Source organism: Topomyia yanbarensis, chromosome 2 (genome assembly GCF_030247195.1).
Source record: "Topomyia yanbarensis strain Yona2022 chromosome 2, ASM3024719v1, whole genome shotgun sequence".
Lineage (NCBI taxonomy): Eukaryota > Metazoa > Arthropoda > Insecta > Diptera > Culicidae > Topomyia > Topomyia yanbarensis.
In genome coordinates, this window is record NC_080671.1 from 382,363,520 (window position 1) to 382,389,043 (window position 25,524).

The 25,524-nt window shown below is 42.1% G+C and overlaps 1 protein-coding gene across 2 annotated transcripts in view; it reads left to right on the forward strand.

Annotated features, from left to right (window-relative positions):
- LOC131684683 (soluble guanylate cyclase 88E) overlaps positions 1-24,354 on the forward strand; it is a 215,018-nt gene extending 190,664 nt beyond the window's left edge. For both annotated transcript variants that reach the window (XM_058967765.1, XM_058967764.1), the window contains exons 4-14: positions 927-1,208; positions 1,439-1,644; positions 1,771-1,894; positions 1,967-2,108; positions 13,731-13,857; positions 13,942-14,293; positions 14,356-14,488; positions 14,553-15,271; positions 15,337-15,431; positions 15,492-15,719; positions 15,921-24,354. In XM_058967765.1, the coding sequence (XP_058823748.1) occupies positions 927-1,208; positions 1,439-1,644; positions 1,771-1,894; positions 1,967-2,108; positions 13,731-13,857; positions 13,942-14,293; positions 14,356-14,488; positions 14,553-15,271; positions 15,337-15,431; positions 15,492-15,719; positions 15,921-16,164 (2,652 nt within the window). In that variant the 3' untranslated portion in view covers positions 16,165-24,354. The remainder of the gene's footprint in view (positions 1-926; positions 1,209-1,438; positions 1,645-1,770; positions 1,895-1,966; positions 2,109-13,730; positions 13,858-13,941; positions 14,294-14,355; positions 14,489-14,552; positions 15,272-15,336; positions 15,432-15,491; positions 15,720-15,920) is intronic.
- Positions 24,355-25,524: the final 1,170 nt, after the last annotated feature.

Here is a 25,524-nt window from a genome sequence, read left to right on the forward strand (position 1 = left end):
GGTTCCGGGTATATTCAAGATCTAAAGCCTTTCCGATGATGACAACCAATATTGACTAACCTAGTCTCAAATGGATGGTATAATATGCAGTTGTATGTTGGACCCCCTATCTACTCTTCCACTGTTCGTGCATATGTTTTGCGGTGTACATCGTAATTCTAATTCTAATCAATCGTTTTGAAAATTCACAATTCTTCTTCACAGAATTTTCCAGATGAATATATTTTTTTTCATAAGAATGATTCAAATAGATCAATTTTCTAGGAATGCTTGAAGTGATTTTACGACAAGACAGTCCTTTAAAGTTATTATTCTGACCAAACTAAGAGTGTTTACGCTATCTATAAAGCTTAAAAAAAATTTAAAAAAAAAGTTTAAAATGCTTGGCTTGTTAAAATATTATTTAGTAGATACATGCACTGAAAATTATTAAATTATATTAATTCACAGAATCTACATCAGAATATTTTCTTTAATTCTAAATTATTATGGTTTGGTAGGAATTTAACCTGATCCTGACTGCGCCACCGTGGACATCAACTCAACTTAGTTTGTAGTTAAATAAAATTTCTGTGCGGCCGTCGAAACCAAAACCCGAGTTAACTGTGCATGAAAGAATCCTCCACGCGATTTAAAATTAAAATTGTTTCCACAATAGCCCTGAATTAACCACAACAATCCTTAACTAATTAATTAGTATCAAATTGGTGCGGGCACTTTTTTTACTTTGTTTCAACACGCAAAGGATGGAAAAAAGGAGTTTAATTGTCATTATCATAATCTTCCGGCTCAGTAAATACTTTTTTGTGTTACACTTTTTCGTCCATATTATTTCAAACCCCACGCATAATAAAACATCTAATTAGACGGTTCCACTGAAAGCTTCTCATTAAAGCGTATTTCGCACCATATTGTCTTCATTCCAGATACTGGGGGTATCCGAACGTGACTTCATGGATCAGATGGGCGTCTACTTCGTGAACTTTGTCAGCCAGTACGGCTACGACCGGGTGCTGTCGGTGCTGGGCCGTCACATGCGTGACTTCCTGAATGGTTTGGATAATTTGCACGAGTATCTCAAGTTCTCCTACCCGCTGATGCGTGCGCCCAGCTTCATCTGCGAGAACGAGACGCGTCACGGCCTAACGCTGCACTATCGCACCAGACGCAAGGGGTTCGTCTACTACACAATGGGCCAAATTAGAGAGGTAAAGCTCGATGATTTCGCACCGAACCGTTTTACGTTAGATTTTGTGGTAGACCGAGAGGCGATAAAACTGGCCGCTTGTCGGTCCACCGTAGCAAACGCCTGCCCGTCCCCGTTGCGGCGGCGAGTTTTTATAGTTACGATTATGCTTTCATGCTAGGTGGTAGGCTGTTTTAGCTTCCTTTGTGTACCTACAAGGTGTTTATCCGCTTTCTATCGTCTCGCCAACAGGTGGCACGGCATTTCTATCACAAGGAAATGAAAATTTCCTTGATTAAGTCGGATTTACTAGGGGAAACCAACCACTACACCTTTCAGCTCACGTTCGACAATCGAGCCTTTTCGCTGGCAACGCTGGCCATGACGCGAGAGGAGAAACATTTGCCCATCAGTGCTTCGGTGCTGTTTGAGATTTTTCCGTTCTGCATTGTTTTTGGGTGAGTATGCTGCTGCTTAGGGTGGGGTGATTTATTGAATTAGCGTAGTCGTATACATAGTTATAGTTTACTAGAGTTGGATATCGTATTAGCTACCGTAATTGACCACGATTGATTTTTTTTCAGGGCTGACATGGTGGTACGCAGTATTGGCAATTCCTTAATGGTGATACTTCCCGATCTACTGTCGAAAAAGATTACCGACTGGTTTGAGCTGAGACGACCGCTGATTGCATTTAAGTTCCAAACCGTAACTATCGTTCTTGATTTGCAATGCGGCAAGCATGCTATTGCCTTACTAGTTCTAATTCCTTTTCGGTAGATTCTGAACCGCACAAACAATATTTTCGAGCTAGTCACGATGGATGCGGTTAAGAAGCGGCCGGAAAACCAACGAAAGACTGAACTGTTCCTCAGTGAGCAGGAACATGAAGAGGAAACCGTGAAGCATCTACGGTTAAAAGGTAAGCTTTCGTGCATTATTGACAGATAGAGTCGGTGCTGTAATAGTCAGGTTGTGGAGTAGTAATAAATGCAGTAGCCCGTTATGCGCCTAATTAAGATAATTAAAAACCATCTTTCATTTTATCGCTGTCAAATAGGGATCAAAATCATTAATGTGTCAACATCGAAACTTTTTATTCTTTACGGGTATGGATGCATCGATCCTAGTTTCGACTGTGTTGTTTCATACTGCAAAAGCTTGTACTTCGACACAGGTCCAGTCTGTCACAATGCAAATAAATATGAATCATCCCAGAATCATACTATTAAAATACACCATGAATACTATGCATCGTATAATACGTTGTTTTTCATATTGATATTATAGCGCTTTGCATTTCATTTACATTTTTTTTCGATTACGGATTTACTCTAATTCAACTTGGTTCGTCTGCTAGAGCCCATCAAACTAGCAACTATCAATTTGAGGTTGATAACATCGGGTCAAAAATCTGATAATATCGGGGGCTGATAAAACCGGGTTATGATAAAATTGAGTCTTCACTGTACTTGGATAAATCACAGCATCCTTGAATACAATCATTATTGTTTTTTCTGCTAATCTTCACGGAGCACAGAGGAGTAACTAGAACAAATTCCTGGTCAATAACCAAAACATTTTTTTCGTTAATTTCTCGGTCTACAATCAATGGAATGCATGAAAATTGACATCAACAGCTTTGCTTCGTTGTTAAGAACCAATATAATGACACAAATGAGTTGAAAACAGTGAAATTCTTGTGTTTGAGCGCAACGAAAACTCGAATCGAGTGCCCCTATTGTTACGCTACCATTTGACTCAATGCGTTGAACAAAGATGGCAGATACAGCTCTAACCAACGGCTTCAAATGGGTAGGGTGATAATAGAAACATGGCGAAAATGGACGCATCAACCTATTTTTGTCTTTCTCATATAGAAAGGTTAAGCAATCGGTCTGAATTTCGATCTTTGAACCGAGGCTGGCAGGACCGATTCTCTTATGCCATTCGATTCACTTCGTCGAGATCGCAAAATGTCTGTGTGCGCATATTATTTTTCAAAGGGCAGGAAAAAATGTACAAAAATTTCTAACGTCTCAGGGAACGGGTTTGAGCTTGCCATCTCCCGGCCCGCTAAAAACACTGCTCTTGGCCAGAATCAGATTCCTCCCCGGCACTACCCGATCAGAATGAAATAACAAGATTGTAACAGAATGCAATTTTCGTAACATATTGTGTTATAAATTTGGTCTCGTTAGTAGTTAAAATAACAGAAAATTATAACAAGTAACAACGGTAGATATAGTTTTGAAATATTCTTGTTATGTGTTTCTGATCGAATACTTTACGACACTACTTCAGGGAAGGGTTTTTATGTGCATAGCACTAACTCTAATTCAACTATTTAGTAGTTTGTTCCTTCAGTAGGGTTACAGCCCTACTGCTCGACGCACCACCAGTTCTCCACCATCCACACAGACTGGCAAGTTCTGCATGGCAGTCGGAAAGCTGGCTGTAAGTTGAGATTTACTGGGCGGCAAACTTCAGATTGTCTAATTCATCGAGCCCTTGGGCTTCCATATGCCATTCAGCACCACGACTCGGCTCCCTTGTGCCAGTTAGTAGCACTGCAACTCCCTTCTCGTACAATTCAGCCATATTCACTCGCTGAGCTCCCGACTTGTTCGCGAACTACTCGGTCTAGTCCCCGACGGTGGACTTAGCCTATTCCGAGGGAGAATTCCCCAGCGAGCGAAGTTCTCCCGAAACCGAGCCAACCAGCCAGGTGTCGAGGTCAGTTCGGCGATTCCGGTGGAGCAGGGCGTCCGGTTCGCTGGTGCCTCGACGACCCGCGACTGGTGGTGTTAAGTCACGGTCTACTCAGTCTAGTCCACGGCGGTGAATCTAGATTACGCCGACGAAGAGTTACCTGGCGAAGGAAGTTCTCCCGAAACCGATTCTTCTTTGGTTTTAAGACCATAATTTCTTGAGCCCTTTGTCTCCCTTTCGCTCCATTTCGCTCTACTTTCCCGATGAGCCATTCAGCTCCCGCCCCCACTTGCTCGCGAACTACTCGGTCTAGTCCCCAACAATGGATCTAGCTTACTCCGATGAATAATTCTCCGGCAAGGGAGGTTCTCCTGAAACTGAGCGGTAGATTTCTCCTGATACCGATGTTCGTTTCCGTGAGCCATTTAGCTCTTCGCGTCGTCCCGATCTACTCGATCTAGTCCCCGGCGGTGGATCTAGCCTACTCAACGGGCCATCCGGTAGGTGCTGAGATCTATCGGGCGATTCCGGGTGGAGCATAGCTTCCGGTTCACCAGCGCCCCAACGACCCACTGCTAGCTGTGCGACGCGTTCTACTCGGTCCAAATCCCGGCGGTGGATCTATCCTACTTTCGAGCTACCCGGTAGGGTGTCGAGGGTGCTACGTCACGTACTACTCAACTGGTCCCCGGCGGTGGACCTAGTCTACACAGCCGGAGAGTTCCTCGGCGGCGGAATTTCTCTCGCAACCCGATTTGTGGCTTCTTGTTGGTCCCTTCGCCACTTCCTCTGCAGCTCGGAGAGTGTGCTCGTAACCACTCTGTTGACAGCGTCCCAGGTATGTTCGTTGTGGCACATCTCTTTAACGATATTTTCCACTGTCACACCAGGTATACCCCTACGAGCTTCTTCGAAGGGCATTCGAAGATCACGTGTTCCGGTGTCTCCTGTACAGTCGCACACTCCGGGCAAAGGGGTGACGAAGCATGACCAAACCGATGCAAGTACTTCCGAAAGCATCCGTGCCCGGACAAAAACTGCGTCCAATGAAAATTCACCTCTCCATGCTTCCTATGCACCCAAACCGACACATTTAGGATGAGTCGGTGGGTCTACCTTCCTTTTGCCGCGTTGTCCCAGTCCTGCTGCTATTTAGTCAACGAGTTCGCTCGGACCAGACTCCTTGCGTTACGTACATTTCTTCGCTGGTAGCATTCCACGTCCTTCGCCTGGGTGATGTAGATGGAGATCATCCCGACGATAACACATACTGCATCCGACGATATTGTTCTGTAGGTACTCGCAACTCGTACGTCCATCAACCGGAATGTCCTGTTTAGCTTTTCACGGTTCCACTTGGTTTTCAGCGCAGGACCCCAGGCAGGAACCCTATATCGGAGTATCGATGACGAAACAGTAAATAGCAGACGTCTCGTGTTGCTTCTCGGGCCGTCGACGTCTGGCATGATTCTCGCTATTGCGTTCGTTGCCTTCGCCGACTTTTCACAGGCGTAGTCAACGTGGTTGTTGAAGTTCAACCGGTCGTCGATTATCACTCCCAATTGCTTCAGTGCACGCTTCGATGCAATCACGTGCCCTCCGACGTTCTGCATGCGCTGAACCGCTTTGCAGTTACTGACCAACAACACCTCTGTCTTGTGGTGAGCTATTTGAAGCTTGACCCCGTTCATCCAGCACTCGATCGCGTCTATTGTCTCCGTTACCGACACCTCCACTTCTTCAAGTGTCTCAGCCATCACCGCTAGTGACACGTCGTCCGCGAAACCCACGATTTTCACTTTCTTAGGCAGCCGCAGCGTTAAGGCCCCATCGTATATCCCATTCCAAAGGACCGAGAATGGAGCCCTGAGGAACTTCCGCTGTGACACGCAATGACTTCTGCCCTTCGCTCGTCTCGTACAGCAGCACTCTGCTCTGAAAGTAGTTCTTCAGGATCTGGCATAGATAGTCGGGAACCCTCATTCTATGCAGCGCTGCAGCGATGGTTTCCCAGCTGGCACTGTTGACCGCGTTCTTCACATCTATCGTGACCACCACGCAGTATCGATCTCCTCTTCGCTTCTGTTTAGATGACTTCTCAGCACTCTCGACCACGGTTCGAATTGCATCCACTGTCGATGCTCCTTTGCGGAATCCGAAGTGCATCTTGGACAGTATGCGCTCACCTTCTGTGAATGTCGTCAACCTGTTAAGGATAATCCTTTCTAGGAGTTTTCGAGTGTATCAAGCAGGTATATGGACCTGTACGAGGCCGGATCGCCAGGTGGTTTCTCTGGCATTGGCAGCAACACCAGCTTCAGGACCTTCCACATTTGCCTTCATTTAGGTACTTCTGCAGCCCTATCCTGAACATGTCCGGATATACCAGGATCGCAGCTTTCAGCACAACGTTTGGTATTCCATCCGGACTAGGGGTTTTCTTTGATTTCAGGCGCTTCGATGCTTCTGCGAGCTCCTCGTTAGTCACTTGCCGATCCGTGTTTGTTCCTTCTTCTTCGCCGTACAGTGTCGGTGGCCATATAGTTGGATTGTGCTTCTGGAAAAGACCCTCGACGATTATCTTCAGCTTGCTCGGGCGCATTTCGGTTGGCGCCGTCGGGCCCTTCATTTTCGCCATCACGACTACGTATGCGTCAGCCCAGGGATTGGCATCTACTTCTCGGCATAGCTCCTTGTGGCCATCTGACTTGCTAAGTCTGATCTCCCGTTTTCCGTTTTAAAGCGGCCCTAGTTTCTCAAAACGTTGCCTTACACTCTTCTCTATCTGGCTCCGACATTGTTCTTTGGGCCCACCTTCTGGCTGTAAGACAAGCAGCGCGTACCGTACTAAGCGTCTCTTTCCACCAGTAAGCTGGTTCCAGTTTTCGAGGCATTGTGGCGTCACAATCCATCTTGTTAGGTCAGTCTCATCCACGTTTTCGGTCCCGCCGTACGGCCGAAGTGCCTCAACGAAGATGTATTTGTTGAAGGTTTTCGTCGTCCACTTTCGCTCACCGATCATCCTTCTCCGTACTGCAGTAGGGTTCCGTTGACCGCTACGGTAGCGAATCGCCTGGTGGTCACTATGCGTATACATTTCGCATACTCTCCAATCCATGTTAGCCGTCAGTGAAGGACTACAGAATGTGACGTCTATGATGGACTCCCTCTCGTCTCTCCGAAACGTGCTAACAGAAATTTCATTGCACAATCGTGCGTCTAACTTCGCTAGAGCTTCCTACAGAATACACCCTCTTGGGTTGGTTACTCTACTGCCGCACTCCACAGTCCAGGCGTTGAAGTCACCACCAATGAATACCGGCTTCCGACCGATAAACTGCTCGGTTAACTGCTCCAGCATTAGGCTGAACTGCTCTACTGTCCACCTTGGAGGAGCGTAGCAGCTACATACGAAAATACCGTTGATTTTGGCTACCACGAAACTCTCGTATGAACGTTCTACCACTTCTTGGATGGGGAATCTTCCCATTACCTGTATCACAGCGGTTCCTAATCTATCCGCCACCCAGTTACCGTTATTAGGGGGGACTTGGTAAGGCTCTGCGATCAAAGCGACATCGCACATAGTTTCTGTCGTAGACTGCCACAACAGTTGCTGTGCGGTATCACAGTGATTCAGGTTTATCTGGGTCATCTCTATCACCGTTGGCCTGCAGTCGCCTTCTTGTAGGCTGGGCATTTAAAGCCACCCGTCTGATGGTCGTTTCCTTCCGCTGGGGTGCAAAGCAAGCACTTCGGCCTCTGCGTGCAGTCTCTTGCAAGATGGCCCGTCTCTCCGCATTTCCAGCACATCCCGAATCTGTCCGGACTTTTGCAAGCCCCTGATAAATGTCCAAAGCCTAAACATTTGAAGCATTTCTCCGTTTGTTTATTTACTCGTGGGGCGGCTCTCAGTAGGCATCTCGACCATCCAACTGTAACTTTACCTACCTCCAGTGCCTTGTCTGCAGCGGTTAAACGAATCATCGCTGTTTGCGTTCCTCCGTATCCCTTCCTTAACCGGATCATCATGTGCACCTCGCCCAGTTTGCACTGCTGCTTCATAGCACCTCTCAGCTCGTCTTCCGTCGTTATTTCGTCAAGGTCCTTGCACACAATTACCATCTCCGGGCTTAAGGCTTTAACTTCTGCCTTTCCACCCATTGATTTAGTTATAGTCTCCTACAAGGCAGAGCTACTAGTCGTAGTATTCTTCTCCAGCTCGAGGAGCATCTCATTTTTTTGGGTACGCCTGACTCTTAACACGTTTCCCCCCAAATCTTTCAGCTCCGGGTCCTCTCTGACCTTTTTGAGCAGTGCTGCGTACGTAGTCTCGTCATTTGCTCTGACGAGCACGGCTTCTCCCTTAGGCGTCTTCTGACGAGCCGAGGGTTCTGATTTCCTCTTCTGCTCCCCTTTTCGCTCCTCCTTCTTTTTTTGCTGTTTCCCGCGTTTCTCCTTCTGACCTACAACGGTACTCCAGCTTTCATCCTGTAAGGTGTCGTCCTTTCCTTCGGCAGCAACAGCGTCCTCGAGCGTCTGCCTCTTTGACCCGCCTGGTCTTTCGTCTCCTGGCGAGGATCTTGTCCTCTTTGGAGTTATGGCAACTGGCGTGTTCTCAACTCCAATCTGCCTCTCCTTACCCTGTTTGGGGGGGGGGGGGGGGGGTATCCTGATGTGCCGGTTGGCACTCCGGTTGGACTAGAGTGCTTTTATAGCTAAGATCTTAGATTATTGGAATCTTAGGATCTTAGCAGAAGCGGCACAGACTCGCTTCGTCGGAGCTGCTTTCGGAGTTATGGCCTTTTTTAGAGGTTTAGAAGAGCCCAATCTTAGCCCCACCATATCCTAGCAAACTCCCCAACTCGCAGTAGGGCCGTGAGGGGGGGGGGGGGGTCGTTAGGCCCCTAGACTCCTGTCCTTTTGTCCCTGCTGCCCCCTGTGTGTGTGTATGTGTGTGTGTGTATGTATGTATGTGTGTGTCAAATAATGTCAATCAATTCTCGCAGAGATGGCTGAACCGATTTGTATTTGTATTTGTATTTGTATAAAAAAAAGTCCAACTGACAATTTGTCTTAATGAACTATACTAAACTAAGGTAAACTAAACATAATTAAAATAGTGACAATATACGACGACGAAACTGCGAAGAGTTCATGACGAAGTCGAAAATTTCAGCAAACTCGTTGAAGCGACGACTCATTGCTAAAATTGGACTATTGGTAGCGTAGTTAGTGCTGCGCATTTCAGAATGCAGCAGGGCTCGAGGGCGAAGAGAACGGGTAGGCGCGTAGAGGTTGATTTGCGCTAGTAGCTCCGGATCATCATATTCAGCCAGCAGAATCTTTGACACGAAGGTAGCTTGCGCTGCATGTCTCCGGCGTGTTAAAGTATTGAGTCCTAAAAGACGACAACGGTCCTCGTACGGTGGCAGGTTTAATGGATCGTTCCACGGCAATTCACGTAACGCATATCGTATGAATTTACGCTGGACTGCTTCGATCCTAAGGCTCCACGTAGCTTGATACGGGCACCAAACGACGTTTGCAAATTCCAACTGCGGGCGCACCAATGAGCAATAAAGAGCCTTGAAGCATAGAGGATCCCGAAATTCGTTGGATATTTTGAAAATAAATCCCAGCAAACGATTGGCTCTGTCGATGGTCGCTGAGACGTGATGAGTATACGTTAGCTTATCATCAAGAATGACTCCTAGATCCTTCACGTGGTCAACGCGTTGTAGTAGAGTTCCTGCGATGTTATAGTTGAAGGTAACCATATTTCTCGTTCGGTAATAGCTGATGACAAAACATTTTGCAACGCTAAGGACCATCATGTTTCTTACACACCAGCTATAAAAGGTGTCAATAAGATGCTGTAGCTCACGGCAATCGGCTTCATTCCGTATAACAAGAAAATTTTTTAAGTCGTCGGCAAAAAACAGCTTTCCTCCACGGCTTAGAACGAAAACCGCATCGTTCACGAACAGTGAAAAAAGTAGTGGACCTAGCGTACTACCTTGAGGAACTCCGGAAGTGTTGAAAAAGGATTCTGAAACAATATCGCCAATTTGAACAACGATTTCACGGTGCACAAGGTAGGATCGAAGCCAATGGCAGAATCTAGTAGAACACCCTAGCTTATCAAGCTTTGTTATCAGTATCTCATGATTAACTCTATCAAAAGCTGCCTTTAGATCAGTGTATATTGTATCCACCTGCAATTTCTTAGACATTTGTTCCGTGCAAAATGACGTAAAGCAGACGAGATTCGTCTCGACTGAACGTCCTGGGAAAAATCCGTGCTGAGATGTACTAATGTAGTGTCGACAAGCAGAAAATAACGCCTCGTTGATAATTGATTCAAAAACTTTAGATTCGACTCCTAGCGAAGAGATTCCGCGATAGTTCGCTATGTTGCGTTTGTCACCTTTCTTGAATACCGGGAACATAACTGAGCATTTCCAATCCTCAGGAAACGTTTGCTGCTGAAGCGATAGGTTAAAAATATATGCAAGTGGTGTTACAAGTAAGTCCGAACATTTTTTCAATACAGTTGAAGGTATAGCACTGAGGCCGGGTGCATAAGATGACTTGGTTTTCCGAATTGCAGATATAACCATTTGTTCAGAGACAGTAAACACATCCAAATCAACAGCACAAGCAGGAACGTCGCGAGAGGCATTTTCGAGTTCGTTTGCGGTTGGCGAGTCAGTTGAAAAAACACTCGAGAAGAATCTGGCAAACAGCGTACATTTCGCAACAGTTGTCGTAGCTTCTTCGCCGTCGTAAAGCATCCTTGATGGAAGTCCAGTTTCTTTACGCTTCGTGTTGACAAATGACCAAAAGCCCTTCGGGTTTCGGCGTAGATTATTCTGGATGCGGTTTACATAGCGTTTGTACAGAAGCTTGTTGTAACAACGATACTCATTACTGGCTAAAGTGAACATGCGCTTAGAAAGAGGACACCGTCGATTTGTGTACGCACGTAGGGTTTTTGCTCGAGTACGTTTTAGCTTTCGAAGAGTGCTGTTGGACCAGGGTGGCTTGCTAGGAGGCTGACATTTAGGCACTGAGGTCTCAACACAGTTCAGTAGTAGTCGCTTGTAGATGGCAACTGCAGCATTAACACTCACTTGGGCATGCAGTACACTCCAATCAATTTGCGACAGAGAACTGCGCAGCTTTACAAAATCAGTTTTGCGAAAGTTGAGACGGTCGACAGAAAGAGTTTCTACATACTGAACTGATCGAATAGTGCCAATTGAGATTTCAAGCGCGGGATGAAAGTTGTCAAGTGGAACAATCACGCTGGATGCTTCATTGACGGAACATACAGGTATAATAGTTTCACTAACAAAGACGAGATCCAGAAAGCGTGACTGGTGGTTAGGAATCATGCTTACTTGACTTAGTCCGTTGAAAGCAAATCCGTCCAGTAGCAAACGACTGGCGATGTTGGTTGTCGAAGCAATCGGGTCCGGGTAAGCGTATCCGTGTCGTGACGGCACCCAAATGAGTCCTGGCTGATTGAAATCACCAAGGACAATCATCACGCCATCCGCGCCAGCTTGTGAAGAAGCGTTATTCACAGCATCCATGTGAAGTTGCATGATATTGCAGTCGAGTCGCTTTTCAGGAGGAATATAGACAGCACCAATATAAAAGTTCCTCGATGGAGTTGTAATTCTAACCCAAACAGCCTCAACACTGGTTAAACTACCTACATCAATCTCACATGAGGCAAATGCGGTGGAAACAGCAATCAAAACTCCTCCTCCACGTCCGCGAATACTGTTGCCACTATTTCGGTCCGCACGGTATACGGTGTAAGCATCGCCGAAAAGCTGCACTGATGTTATACGCGCATCGAGCCATGTTTCGGTGAAGACGCAAACATCGTAGTCACCGTCCACAGCAGCTAAATACACGTCATCAATTTTCGTCTTAAGCCCTCTCGCGTTCTGATAGTAAATCCGCAAACCATCAGTGTCATGTGAGAGGTGTCGTGCTGCATTCCAAGTTTCAGGACTGTGGGCTCGATGATCACTATCACCGCAAATAGCGCGGGGAGAGCAGGATGTACTGTTGTCAGGAAGGGGAACAAGCTGCGATACGGAGGGAATGACTACGTCATAACTGTTGCGTCCAGCGGCTGACGGTTACATTGGCACAAACTTAGTTTCAAATGAACAGTATAACGTTCCCATAAGCTACAACTCAATTTTTAGTTGATTCGACTTCGGAGACGGTTCCGGAGTTACGGGTTGAAGAGTACGGTAACACAGCAAATTGCCTTGTACGCAACTCACCTGGGTTCGAGTCCCAACCCCGCACATAGGGTTAGAGATTTTTCTTAAGAGATTTTTCTAACCCGAAGAGGCGAATGACCTTAAGGATAAAACCTCCATAATCGGAATAAAAAAAATTATCTTGCACATCTTCCGTCTCGTAGAGGTTTCAGTTTTTCCCTTCTTTTGTGTTTCTGTTTCTGCGTACCGCTATTCGGCCAGTGACCAGTGAAGTAGAGTAAGCCGTCTGGATACCGCTTCATACATAAGTTAACTTTTTTATTTACGTTTCCCCTTCTTGGTTCTCATTCTAACGTGCACTGCTGAAACATGGGACTGGCTGTTTCAAAGACCCCATGCTTAACCCAGTGCAGATACTGGAATGCAAACGTTTGCATTCAGCATCAGCTGACGGGAAGAAAACATAGGTCAACTCAGACATTTATCTGATGACCTTCACTGGTTCTGCTCTGCCCAACTACCTCCTCTTTGACAAGGTTCGTGTACCTGTTCGCCTCTTTGTGCCGCGTGTAATGAACTGTAAACAATTGGGACACACAACCTCCAATTGTAGCAATAAGGCTTGTTGTGGGAAATGCGGTGAGAATCATGCGGATGATTCTCGTGGAAGGGATGTTGAAAAGTGTCTCTACTGTGGGGAAAACCCGCATTATCTCCCAACATGTCCCGCGCACAAACAGCGCGAGGAGAATTTTAAGCGTTGCCTTTAGGGACGCTCCAAGCGATCTTTTGCAGAAATACTAAAGATAGCTACGCCATCGGACCCTAAATATTAATTGGAAGAGCTACGCGTCCGCGATATCCGGAAAAGTAGAGCCGACACAAGAACTTCTTCCGGAGGAAGAGTACGGATTCCTGGTTGGTTTGATTCTCGATACCGCGATTCTAGATCAGAGTAAACGCGAATTCTTGCGACCTTCCGGGACGACGGGCTACCAGCTAGCTACCAACAGTACGCCAAAGCAGAAACGCGCATGAAGAGTGTGATGAAAGCCAAAAACGTAGCTACTGGCGCCGGTTCGTCGACGGGCTAACGAGAGGAACATCGATGAGCACTCTTTGGGGCACGGCCCGACGCTTACGAAACCGTACTAACGAGGGCGTGAAATATTCAAACCGTTGGATATTCGATTTTGCCCCGGCACAGAAGATTTACCACGCCGTGTCCCTTCACAATAATGCAAACGAAACACCGTTTTCAATGGTGGAGCTCCCACTTGCTCTCTTAACATGTAACAATAAAACCCCATGGCCTGACAGAAGCAAATTTAACTTAATAAAGAATCTGCCAGACTCTGCCAAGAGACGCTTGTTGAATTTATTTTATAAGTTTCTTGAGGAGGGAACTTTTTATTAATTATTAAAATCGTTTTTCAAAACTATAAAATAAACGTGAAAGTGTCCATTGACATACACTATTAGAAATAGTTACATTTCTTAGATCTCCGATGCGACAATGTTACAATATTTGCAGACCCGCTAGTTGTATTGAACCACTGAATAATCTAAATCAATTACAGGTCAGATGATCTACATGGAAAACTGGCGCATGATTATGTTCCTCGGAACGCCCGTGATGCCGAAGTTGTCCTCATTGATCACGACCGGTTTGTATATAAACGACCTGTCGATGCATGACTTTAGCAGGTAAGATTCCGTAGTTCTAGAACCTAGCAACAGTATCAAAACGCAAAACGCACTGTTATTCCGAATTTTCTTCTGCCCCGCCAGAGATCTCATGCTGGCTGGTACCCAGCAATCTGTAGAACTTAAGCTCGCCCTGGATCAGGAGCAACAGAAATCGAAAAAGTTGGAAGAATCGATGCGTAAGCTGGACGAGGAGATGCGCCGCACGGACGAGCTGCTGTATCAGATGATACCGAAGCAGGTGGCGGACCGGCTGCGGCGCGGGGAGAACCCCATCGACACCTGCGAGATGTTCAACAGTGTGTCGATACTGTTTTCGGATGTGGTCACCTTCACGGAGATTTGCAGCCGGATTACGCCGATGGAAGTGGTTTCGATGCTGAATGCTATGTATTCGATATTCGATACGCTGACGGAGAGAAATAATGTATATAAGGTAGCTATCGGAGGTACTCAGAGTGTTAGAATCAATGTTTTAGCATACTATTTTTAACATAGGTGGAAACGATAGGCGATGCCTACATGGTAGTTTCAGGAGCCCCTGAAAAAGAGCAGAACCATGCGGAAAAAGTATGTGATATGGCCTTGGACATGATTGAGGCGATTACGGATCTTAAAGATCCCTCAACTGGTAACTTAATGAATTAATGGAAGTTTTAGAGTTGGAAGAAAAATGTTTTTATTTTTCGTTGCAGGAACCCACTTGCGAATACGGGTGGGTGTTCACTCTGGTGCTGTAGTAGCGGGTATTGTCGGCCTGAAGATGCCCCGTTACTGTTTATTCGGTGATTCTGTTAATACGGCCTCCCGGATGGAATCTACTAGTCAAGCTATGAAAATACACATATCACAATCAACGAAAAACTTTCTACCCGTCAACTATCAGGTGTCCGAACGAGGCGAAATTGACGTCAAGGGTAAAGGTACGATGAAAACATACTGGTTGGACTACAAGGAGAATCGGCCGCCGCTGCAGATGTTGGCCGATGAAGTGAAGAGGCCCTCGATCGAATACATCGAATCAAAGGACCGACGAGTCAGTATATCCGGGTTTAACATTCAGCAGAAACAATCCAGCGGTGGTCTCTGCTCCGCTGGAGCGGATGATCGGCGTGTCTACTCGCCTGTCACGTTCGAGGATGTCGCACGACGAAGCACTGCAAACTCTCCTGTTAAGCTGCATAGTTTCGGTCCACGAAGGGAGAGTCGCTCAAATTCTACTGGTCATCCATTTTTGAACAATGTTTCGGACGTGTTTGGTTCATTAATTAGTGACACGGAAGATTTTCTGGAAGATCTTCATCATCGGAACTCGCTCAGCAACACACAGTACACGTCGTCGACTCCATCCTCCTGTGCATTCAGCCCACCGCCTGCATTCAGATCGAAAGCGAAGCCCTATATACCCAGTCATGTAAAGAGGATTTTATTTATCGCAAGTTGCTTATGACTTTAGCTTCGATGTTTTTACGTTTTCAGTTCAACAAAGAGGAGCTGGATCTCCTATCAAACACTACAACGTCGGCACATAGTTCAATCGATCAGGGTTACGCACAGGAAACATCTAAGAAAACGTATGAGTCTTTTGATTAGTTAAGTGTATGCATTATTTTAACAGATTTCGAACGTTGTAGCGCCCTGGCAATCAAATCTCAAGTTCCGGCCACGAACACATACGAACAACAGAAGGCAATAAGCAGAAAGGCTAAGATGGACAGCGTGCAGCAGAAACAAAATGAGGCCCTGCAGAAGCTCGACAAGATGGTCGAGGAGATCTACGAGACGGATCTGCCAGCAATGTGCTTCATGAGCCCTCCCATCTCCCGATCGGATGGCAACATTTGCAAATCTAACTGTAGTAGGTCGGTAGTTGCACATTGCAACGCTGTCAACAGTCAAAACAATATTGTCAATAACAATTCCGAACCCTGCTTTGCACTGTATAGTCTTAACGTTCATTTTCCCATTACATGTTCGTCTTCTGCGATGATTTCCGCTCCGGCGACATGCTGCAACAACTCGGTCTACAACAACATTCCCACCGGCACTTCCCGCGATTGTAGATCTCAAGCACCAGCACCGACACCTCCGGTTGGGCCACCAGCCTGCGAGCATACGCAGCACTGTCACAGCTGTGGCAGCTCGGCTCCGGCAGGCGGTCCCGGTAGTGGTAAAGTGACCCAGAGTTTTAGTTTCACCCACGCAAAAGAGCACAAATGCTGTTCCGGGTATGCTGCAGCTATGGCGGCTCACCACCAAAACGGACGACACCATAAAGTGCACTCAAATGCTTGTCAAATTCTGTAGAGCTGGAGGGGTAGATGTTTTAATTTATTTAGAATGTAAGTGTGTGCTAGTCAGCGGCGCATTACCTCCCGAAGCGAAGAAATGACCAGGGATCTGAAGTAGAGAAGAACATGTGCGTAATGTTTTTGTTTGTATGTTAGCTCTAACTAGGACATGATCTATGTACAGTAGGTTATTTATTCTCAGTTTTTCCTGTAGTGCGTAGTATTAGTAGGTGATGGCTAAAACAATGTCATTTCATAACTAAAGACTGTTTAGGTACTTTTTTGACGAATCACGAATGTAATCTTGGCGTAATGAAACAGATACAGAAAAGTATTCAAGAGCTTCAAAAGTCTCTGACGTTCCGATTCTGTAAGTGACCAGCGATTCAACCAGCGACAAACTTCTATCATTCTCTAAGGGAACCTGTAAGTTCTTCATTAATTTCTCAATATATAGTAATTACACAGAGAACAGAATTCCTTATTCGAACGAATAAGTGTAAAATACTTGTGTAAATATTTGACTGAATGTCGGTCAAAACTCTAGCGCCGCCACACCAGTATATCTCAATTAGAGGTATAGCTATGTCAGCCATTTTGTAATACTTATTTCAATCAGCTGTCAACTCAATCAAGCTTGATAGCTCAAATGGTGGCAGTATCCCACTTACCTTATAATAGGTTGTTAGTTTTTTCAGAACCTATACTTTCGAGAAGGACGGTTCTACTCTCTGGTTATTTAATTTGGGTTTTAATCCTTCCCGTATGAAAAATGGATATGCACCTATTCAGAACAGCACCACGTCGAGATCGTGAAAATGTGTAAAAATAGCGTAAAAGCAAAACCAAACCAGTGTATTTAAAATGATTTTAACCTATCAATATCAAATTGCTCGGATTGCCAGGTCGAATTGTTCTGTAAGATTGCCTGGGTCTTTTCTAAGAAAGGCACGATTGCACCACTAGGTAGATTAAAACAGATTTTTTGGTACATATTTAATATATTGACAAATGGTCGCTTTTTGTCTATCAATCTCTGCATTTTGATAAACCAGTTTTTCAAATTTTGTTTCTTTTTATTCGTTTACTTGACATGGCTTAATGCACGGATCCATGGGTACTTTAGATATTAACATGATGTAAACAATTCAAAACTAAACAATAGAAAGAGTATCAATTGTTGTTCATCAGATCTCGTGTAGGAGAATTGTGGGAAAAACCGACACTGTGGGTAAAACCGACTCCCCACAACTTTTCCTAGAAATCAAATTTTTATTCATTTCATAATGATACATTATTATTAGTACGTTTGTTTAGAGAATTTTAAGAAAAATTGGATTTACGTTAGTGCGCCGAATGTCATAAAAATAAACAAAACATACGACAGCAGCGTTCATACTCGTCTGGATGTTAAATTTCGTTGGTAGATTTTAAGGTTTTAACCGAACAAAAGCTTTTCAAATCACCACATTTTTCAGTTCCTATTATTATCGGCCTTTCCTATGATCAACTAAGTGCATTGAAGACGAGTTTGAGAAATTCAATATTTTTAATTGCTTTTATTAAAAATGTGCGCTGTTGGGGTAAAACCGACACCCTATGGTTAGGGTAAAACCGACACGCTGTTAAGATGGTTGTGTATACTTGCGATTCATTTCAAAATATTGGGGATATTTGTGACACTTCAATTAGCTTATTAGAACACTATAGTATTAGCAGAAATACACAGAAATACTTTTATTGTGTTTATTTCTTGTAAGTCTCTTTAAAAATCAAAAATTGGAATTTTTGCTTATCTGATTCTATTGAAGCTTTTGATATTTCTGCAAAAAGCTCATCAAACCGAATTTCTAGTGTTCTCTTGGTTTGTCATAGACGAACTTTATCACAATGAGACAATGATCTTTTATATACCCCAATAGATCGTTGATGATCAGAGTCCGAAAAATCAAATCTGAAAAAGATAGCTTTACTAAGAAGTGTATGTGTCACTTATAAGTGAATGAATCCAATTAGCAGAACGTAGAACGCTTGCAAATCTTCTCTTACGAAATAAAATGACACTGGAGGTTGCAATGATGTGCGCAAGGATTATTTGGAAATACTCATATCAATAAATAATCCTATAGCATAAAATACTCCTATTTATAGTACTACGTTTTCGAACTTTCTTCCCCTCATTACATGATGAAGCAATAAAAAGCACATATTTGCATCATACATACTCACACTTTATTAATCACGCATATATATCATTTTTCATAAAGATAAAGATTTTAATAAAGTGGAGAGAATATAAATTAAAGGGGGTGTCGATCTTACCCCTATGGGGTGTCGGTTTTACCCGCAGTGCCTGCAGAAAGTCACTTTGTTTTCCAAGTTTTACAACCAATAATTTTTGACGAAATTAATTTTTTGATGCGCGGAAAAAATTAAGTCTTGTTAGAAATTTTCTGAAGAAGAATTCTGCATAAAAATTATAATTTTATTGATTTTGAGGCAACTTAGAAAAAGTGTTAAGCTTAAGGTGTCGGTTTTAACCATAATTCCCCTACGCGACTTGCTATTCTCAGCGAAGACCTTTTTACTTGGCGGGGAAACATTTGTATCCTCGCCATCCATGTTTTTGAGTCGCTTATTTCTGTTTCGCTATCGCACACATCCGTGTCGTCACACAGCGGCATGACGTGTGACAAGGTCCCAAAAATCAATTGTCTTGAATTCCTTTGGATATATTTGTTTTATTTTTCACAAAGTTTGAATAACTTACCTTAAAATTTTGCGATAATCGAAAGTAGGATCAATTTTTAACGTGTCATTGAAGAAAGTGAGTTGCCACAACTTTGTATGCAGTGGTGCTACCGTGCGTCATTGTAGTTGCCCTGATTATCCTTTCTTGCTGCTTCTCTTACGGGTCGCAAATGTGAAGTGTTTGCTTTCTTACGCTGTAGAGTTTGAGGTACTTGGCGCAACTTTTGAAGTTGTCATTATTGGCTGAACAAATTTGGCTCCCCTATTAGACAGCTCGTCATCAAAGTCGTTTCCTTCTATTCCCAGTTGTTCTATCACTCAAATCAAAGTTAGCTTGCATTTTCTTGCATCAGAATTTGACGACAGCTATAGACGTTAGAAGTTACACGAACTCAGAGCTCTTAACCCAGCCTGGCTATCTGTCAGAATAACTCCTTGCCCCCTAGGGCGCTTCTTGAAAGACACTTTCTGGCACAGGTCTCAAATACGTATACCACACTGATAGAATATATTCGTAAATCGCTATGCATTAGTTTCGTGCAGATAATTTTCATAAAATATACGAATTTTTCGTACATATAATGAATCGTTCGTAGTTCTATTGAAACACATTTATTTTTTATTACGAGTTTTTCGTGAAAACCACGAAACGACTTTCGTTGGCTTATTACGAAACAGCTTCGTTCGGCAAACGAATTGTTCGCTGCTATATACGAATATCTGTATAATATTTACGAGCACCATTCGTCGAACCGCCAACGTCAACAGAGCTTCAATAGAGGTAGAATATGGAGTCATTGTTGCTATACGTTAGATAATTGTTGATGTTCACGACGGTCTCGATCTGGCTATTTAGTAGCCGTATCCGTGTCCGCCGGTTTCAGGAAGATTTTCTAAACCTCTTCCGCTTCTAGTTGATCCAGAATCCGGAGCAGTACGGATTCAGTTGAGCCATCGCTCGATGGTTTTGCATGAAAAATTTTGAGTTTTTCTCTGCCGGAGCAATGTAAAAGAATTTGATATTAAATACGAAAACTTCTCTTAGATGAACGAAATGAATTCGTTCGACCAACGAGATTGTTCGTAATATACATAGACGTTTATTAAAATAAACGTCCGCCGGTTTCAGGAAGATTTTCTAAACCTCTTCCGCTTCTAGTTGATCCAGAATCCGGAGCAGTACGGATTCAGTTGAGCCATCGCTCGATGGTTTTGCATGAAAAATTTTGAGTTTTTCTCTGCCGGAGCAATGTAAAAGAATTTGATATTAAATACGAAAACTTCTCTTAGATGAACGAAATGAATTCGTTCGACCAACGAGATTGTTCGTAATATACATAGACGTTTATTAAAATAAACAAAACATTTCGTTTCATTCACGAAAATTAACATCGTTTTCAACGACAGCATTCGTGCAATGTACACTAAATAAGTAAAACTTCACGAAAACTTTCGTTCATCAAGCGACCATATCACAATAAAATCGATTTTGCCAGATCTGTTTCTTTTAACTAAAAAAATCGGTGTTGTCAAACATCATCCCAAAATATCGAATGAAAAAATAAGAAGATAATAAATACGAAAACTTTTCTAAGATGAACGAAATGAATTCGTGCGACCAACGAAGTCGTTCGTAATATACACAAACATTTATTGAAATAAACGAATGATTTCATTTTATTCACGAAAAATCATGGCCACATCGATTTTTTTAATTAAAAAAAAATCGATGTTGTCAAACATCGATCCCAAATGATTGACTGAAAACAATAAGAGGCTAATAATACGAAAACTTTTCTAAGATGTACAAAATGAATTCGTGCCACCAATGAAATCGTTTGTAATTTTCACAACTGTTTATTAAAATAAACGAAACATTTCGTTTCATTCCCGAAAAATAATGCCGTTTTCAACAATAACATTCATGTAATGTACACTAAATATGTAAAATTTACGAAAACTTTCGTTCATCAAGCGGCCATTACTTCAAACCACAATCTTTTTAGTCCTCAATAGAAGGGATCAGGTTGAATTAATATCGATTTTGCCAGATCGATCCTTTTAGTTAATTGAAAAAATCGTGGTTGTCAAACATCGATCCTAAACCATCGATTGAAAAAATAATATGCTAATGAATACGAAAACTTTTCTAAGATGAACGAAACGAAATCGTGCGACCAACGAAATCGTTCATCATATACATAAACATTTATTAAAATACACGAAACATTTTGTTTCGTTCACGAAAAATAATGTCGTTATCAACGATTACATTCGTGCAATGTAAAATTAATAAGTAAAATTTACGAAAACTTTCGTTCATCAAGCGGCCATTTCTTCGTACCACAATAAACTCGATTTGGCCACATCGATTTTTTTAAATAAAAAAAATCTATGTTGTCAAACATCGATCCCAAAAGATCGACTGAAAACAATAAGAGGATAATAAATACGAACACTTTTCTAAGATAAACGAAATTAATTCGTGCGACCAACGAAATCGTTCGTAATATACACACACGTTTATTAAAATAAACAAAACATTTCGTTTCATTCGCGAAAAATAATGTCGTTATCAACGATAACATTCGTGCAGTATACATTAAACGTGTAAAATTTACGAAAGATTTCGTTCACCAAGCGGCCATTCTTGTTCATGAAATGAACGAAACCTACTATTTAGAATGCACGAAAATACTTCGTTGCAGAAAACGACGAATGAATTCGTGTATTGTATGATCGATTTCATTATATTTACGAATTTATATTATCAGTGCATCGCTTGCAAGACTGAACCTGGTGTAGAACCAAGAGCCTTGTAAGACCTATAGCAAGAAACTCAGGCCCTGCTCCCACACCACACTTTCCTTTTGAGGCATCAGTATAATCAGTATATCAGAAGACATAAGAGCAAAGGCGTTCATTGAAGATTTCTGCAAAATATCTCTTTAGACGTACTTTAAGGAGACGTTTCAGTCTGCATACAGGACTTGTCGAGAGACCATGCTGTTTCTCCTCTCAGTATGAACATTTTTCAGCATTCTTAGTGCAGGAACTATCCCAACGATTCTTGCCGGGCTTTTCACAACGGTATTTATTGTTAGTATGGGTGCCTATTTAGCAAAATTGTTTGAAATTATGGCAGTTTACGACCCGCGGTACAAAAAGACGAACACGCAAAAAAACCTTTTACAAAAGGATGTAGGATGGTAGCGCGGACATAGTGACGGTCACCCGAAAAGTATTTGATTAGGGTTGTGATTTTATTGCATCCCCTGCGGTTAGCATTGAATTCAAACTTTTGGAATACGGAATTTTCACTGGTTTAAGTAAGGGTGCTCTAAATCAACCAACACCGTACTCTAGCAGATCTCGGTGCACGTGAAACTATCACTCGCCATTGATCTCGACTTCCTTAGCGGGAACATTAGGGCATTGCAAAAAAACTCATTTTTGAATTCTCTCTCTGTTTCTTCCACCGCTTCATATTGTGATATTTGTCAAAGTAAGCTTAGATGCTCAATTTGACATCATTTAGACAATTTTATAATCCCGCCCACTTTGCTTGAAGTTTTTGACATTGAGAAAAATATATTCAAAACGCTATAACTTTTGAAGCAGCGCTCGAAAAATTATAGTTTACATCTTTTTCCGGGAAATAACCTTAGTATTTGAATAGATTTTAGGCTGTCCCAAAAAATTTCGATGTTCGAAAAGTCATGGTACTCAACCCTAAAATGAGAGATAAGCATATTTGAAGCACATTTATAGAACAAATCAAGTTTCTAAAAAATCATCTAGAGGTTCCAGAAATGTGATATATGAAAAATGGTCAATTGCACGTGAAGCACTTCAAACCAGTCGTGATTTAGTGCATTATTGACACCCAAGAAACATTTCCTATGCAACTACAATTAATATATAGCATGAGCCAAAAAGACACGCATGAAGAAATCCTTATCAGACACCGCCAAGTCGAACTGCGACTTTTTAACAAAAAACGATAGACCGTATTTCCCTTGATAAAGGTCAAATCGTCGAGCAGTGACCAACATTCGTTTTCATAATAATAAACTCAGACAGCCGTTAAAATTCTCCATAATTTCTTCTAGTAGGATTGACCGCCTATATTATTTTATCAGAAGATGTGCTGTTTTACGTTGCAAAATTCTTCAAATACTATAAACTTCCAAAGTTGACAGTTTCGGAATAATGTGATGGTGAGTTTTCGTTGTTTATTACTCCTTTCAATTCAGCACTCAAACGTATATCTGCTTTTCCTTCTCCTTTTCGAAATGTTATGCTCATTATCAATCAAATTGAGTTGTTGTCTCAACTTTCCGTATTCTCAAAAGGGAAAAATATATTATTAGCAAATATTGCACGGAATTTTTTTCCCAATATCGTGAATAAAGTACCATGAAATCTGGAACTATCTCGTTTTTACGTAACGTGAACAGGACCATGAGCAAAAATCATGTGATTATATTAAATTTCCCTTCAGTAACGCCCGCATAACGCTTTTATTATTGAAAATGTTTGTTTCTGTTTTATGAACTTCAGTCACGGTTTCCGCCATGTTATTACCAACTCGATTTTCTGTACCTGAACTAGTTCACAACTTTATGAAGATTATTCATAAAACCAAATGTTGACTCATGATTTTATTCATAGATTTAGGAACACAAAATCAAACCAATCAAATGAATCAGGAAATTATCTCGTAAGCTATTTCACGTAACACGCAACTTTCATTAATCGATTCAATCCTCATGAACTACTTCATGATTCCTAATATATTAGGCACGATCTAATATCAATTCTCGTGAAATAATTCACAAAATCATCTTATATTATTCATATATCTGTGAACTTCTTCACGATTCCTAGTATAATAGTAATCACTTGCCATTCGTGCTCGTAAAATAGTTCACGAAGCCATAAAATGATATTCATGTATTATTGAACTTGCTCATGATTCTTCTTACAATAGTCACGACTTACCATTTGTGTTCGAGAAATAGTTAACAAAATCATTGACTATTATTCATGTATTCGTGAATTGGTTCATGATTCCTAGTACAGTAGTCACGATTTTCTATTCATGCTCGTGAAAAAGCTCACAAAATCATGAATTGTGATTCATGGATTCGTGAACTGGCTCATGATTCCTAGTGCATCATTTACGATCTATCTTGCGTACTTGTGATATTTAGAAGATATCCCTAATCATTTTCAATTTAATGTAACATGGTCTTGAAATTTTCACGTGAATTATTTCACTACAATTACATTATAGAGTGTTCGACATATAGTTGATGGAACAACACACTTAGAAAAAATGAAAATTACATTTGACGTAAACAACATTCTGTCGTATTTTGCTGTCCAATATGGAATTTTACATGTTTTGACAGGTGAAATAAAATATTGTGTCTCTTTTGATGTAGAACTCGGTTGTTATGACGCTCCTTTTATGTGCATCTTGCGAGATGTAAATATTTTTAAGTGTGAAGATACTGCGAATCAGTCACACTTTTATGACCCAGTTAATATTGTCACGTTACTCTACACCAAAAATCCGATTGTAACCAAAAAATAACATCGTCACATCGCTTCACGTGTTAAATTCGAATGTAAGCTCGAGAATAAAGTATCACGATAACGTGCATGTAAAATACGAACATTGTGACTACGATCCTGAAACCATGAACATAAATCACACTACTCATGATAAACATATTAACAATCGTGTCTAAAATGCTGAAATTATGAACATAAATCACTTTACTGGTGACTGAAATATCACGATAACGTGAATAGAAATTATCACATTGCTCGTGATTAAAATTTCAAATATCGTGACTATGATTCTGAAATCGTGAACAGGAATCACTATTCATAACTAAAATATCACGATGACGTCAATAGAAATTGAGAAAATCTCCACTAAGATCTTGAAATCATGAACATAAATCACGCTATTTGACAGAAAAATCGGACAGTAAAAACATGACGGTAACGTGATGAGAAATTACGAAAATCGCGAATAAGCTCCTGGAATCGTGAACATCGTCTAACTGTTGGCTAATATATACATTCGAATGTAACTGCGAGGTTTATCGTTTATAATGTTTCGTTCATGAATTTATGAACGGATTTTTTTTCCGTGCGCAATGTATGCAACTTGTCTGTTTCGTAGTCAATCAATGAATATTGTACAATATTTAATTAATTAGTTAGCCTAATTTTTTTTTTGCAAGCGGATGAATTTTGGCTTAGGGCAATTTACATAGAAATATTTTGTTCGACAGGACAAATTTTTTACTAGGCAGGTACTTGTTTCGACTTTCTTGCATCGTGAATTCTTGAATGCAACCAACCAGAGACGCAGGAGAAGATATTTTTTTTTATTATAATTAATTTTGCGTCGTGCTCTGTCCCGTTGTTCCCTGCCGTAAGAAGACGCCCCTGGAGATTGTTCAGCTCAGAAAATTTCAGCTTTCTCGACTGAGATTAAATGCAGCCCCACTAGGGTGAGAAGCTATCATGGACCGCTGGCACCGCCAGGAGGAAGATCTTGTGTGGGACATCGCGATCATCTGCCAAACGATATTTTAAGTAA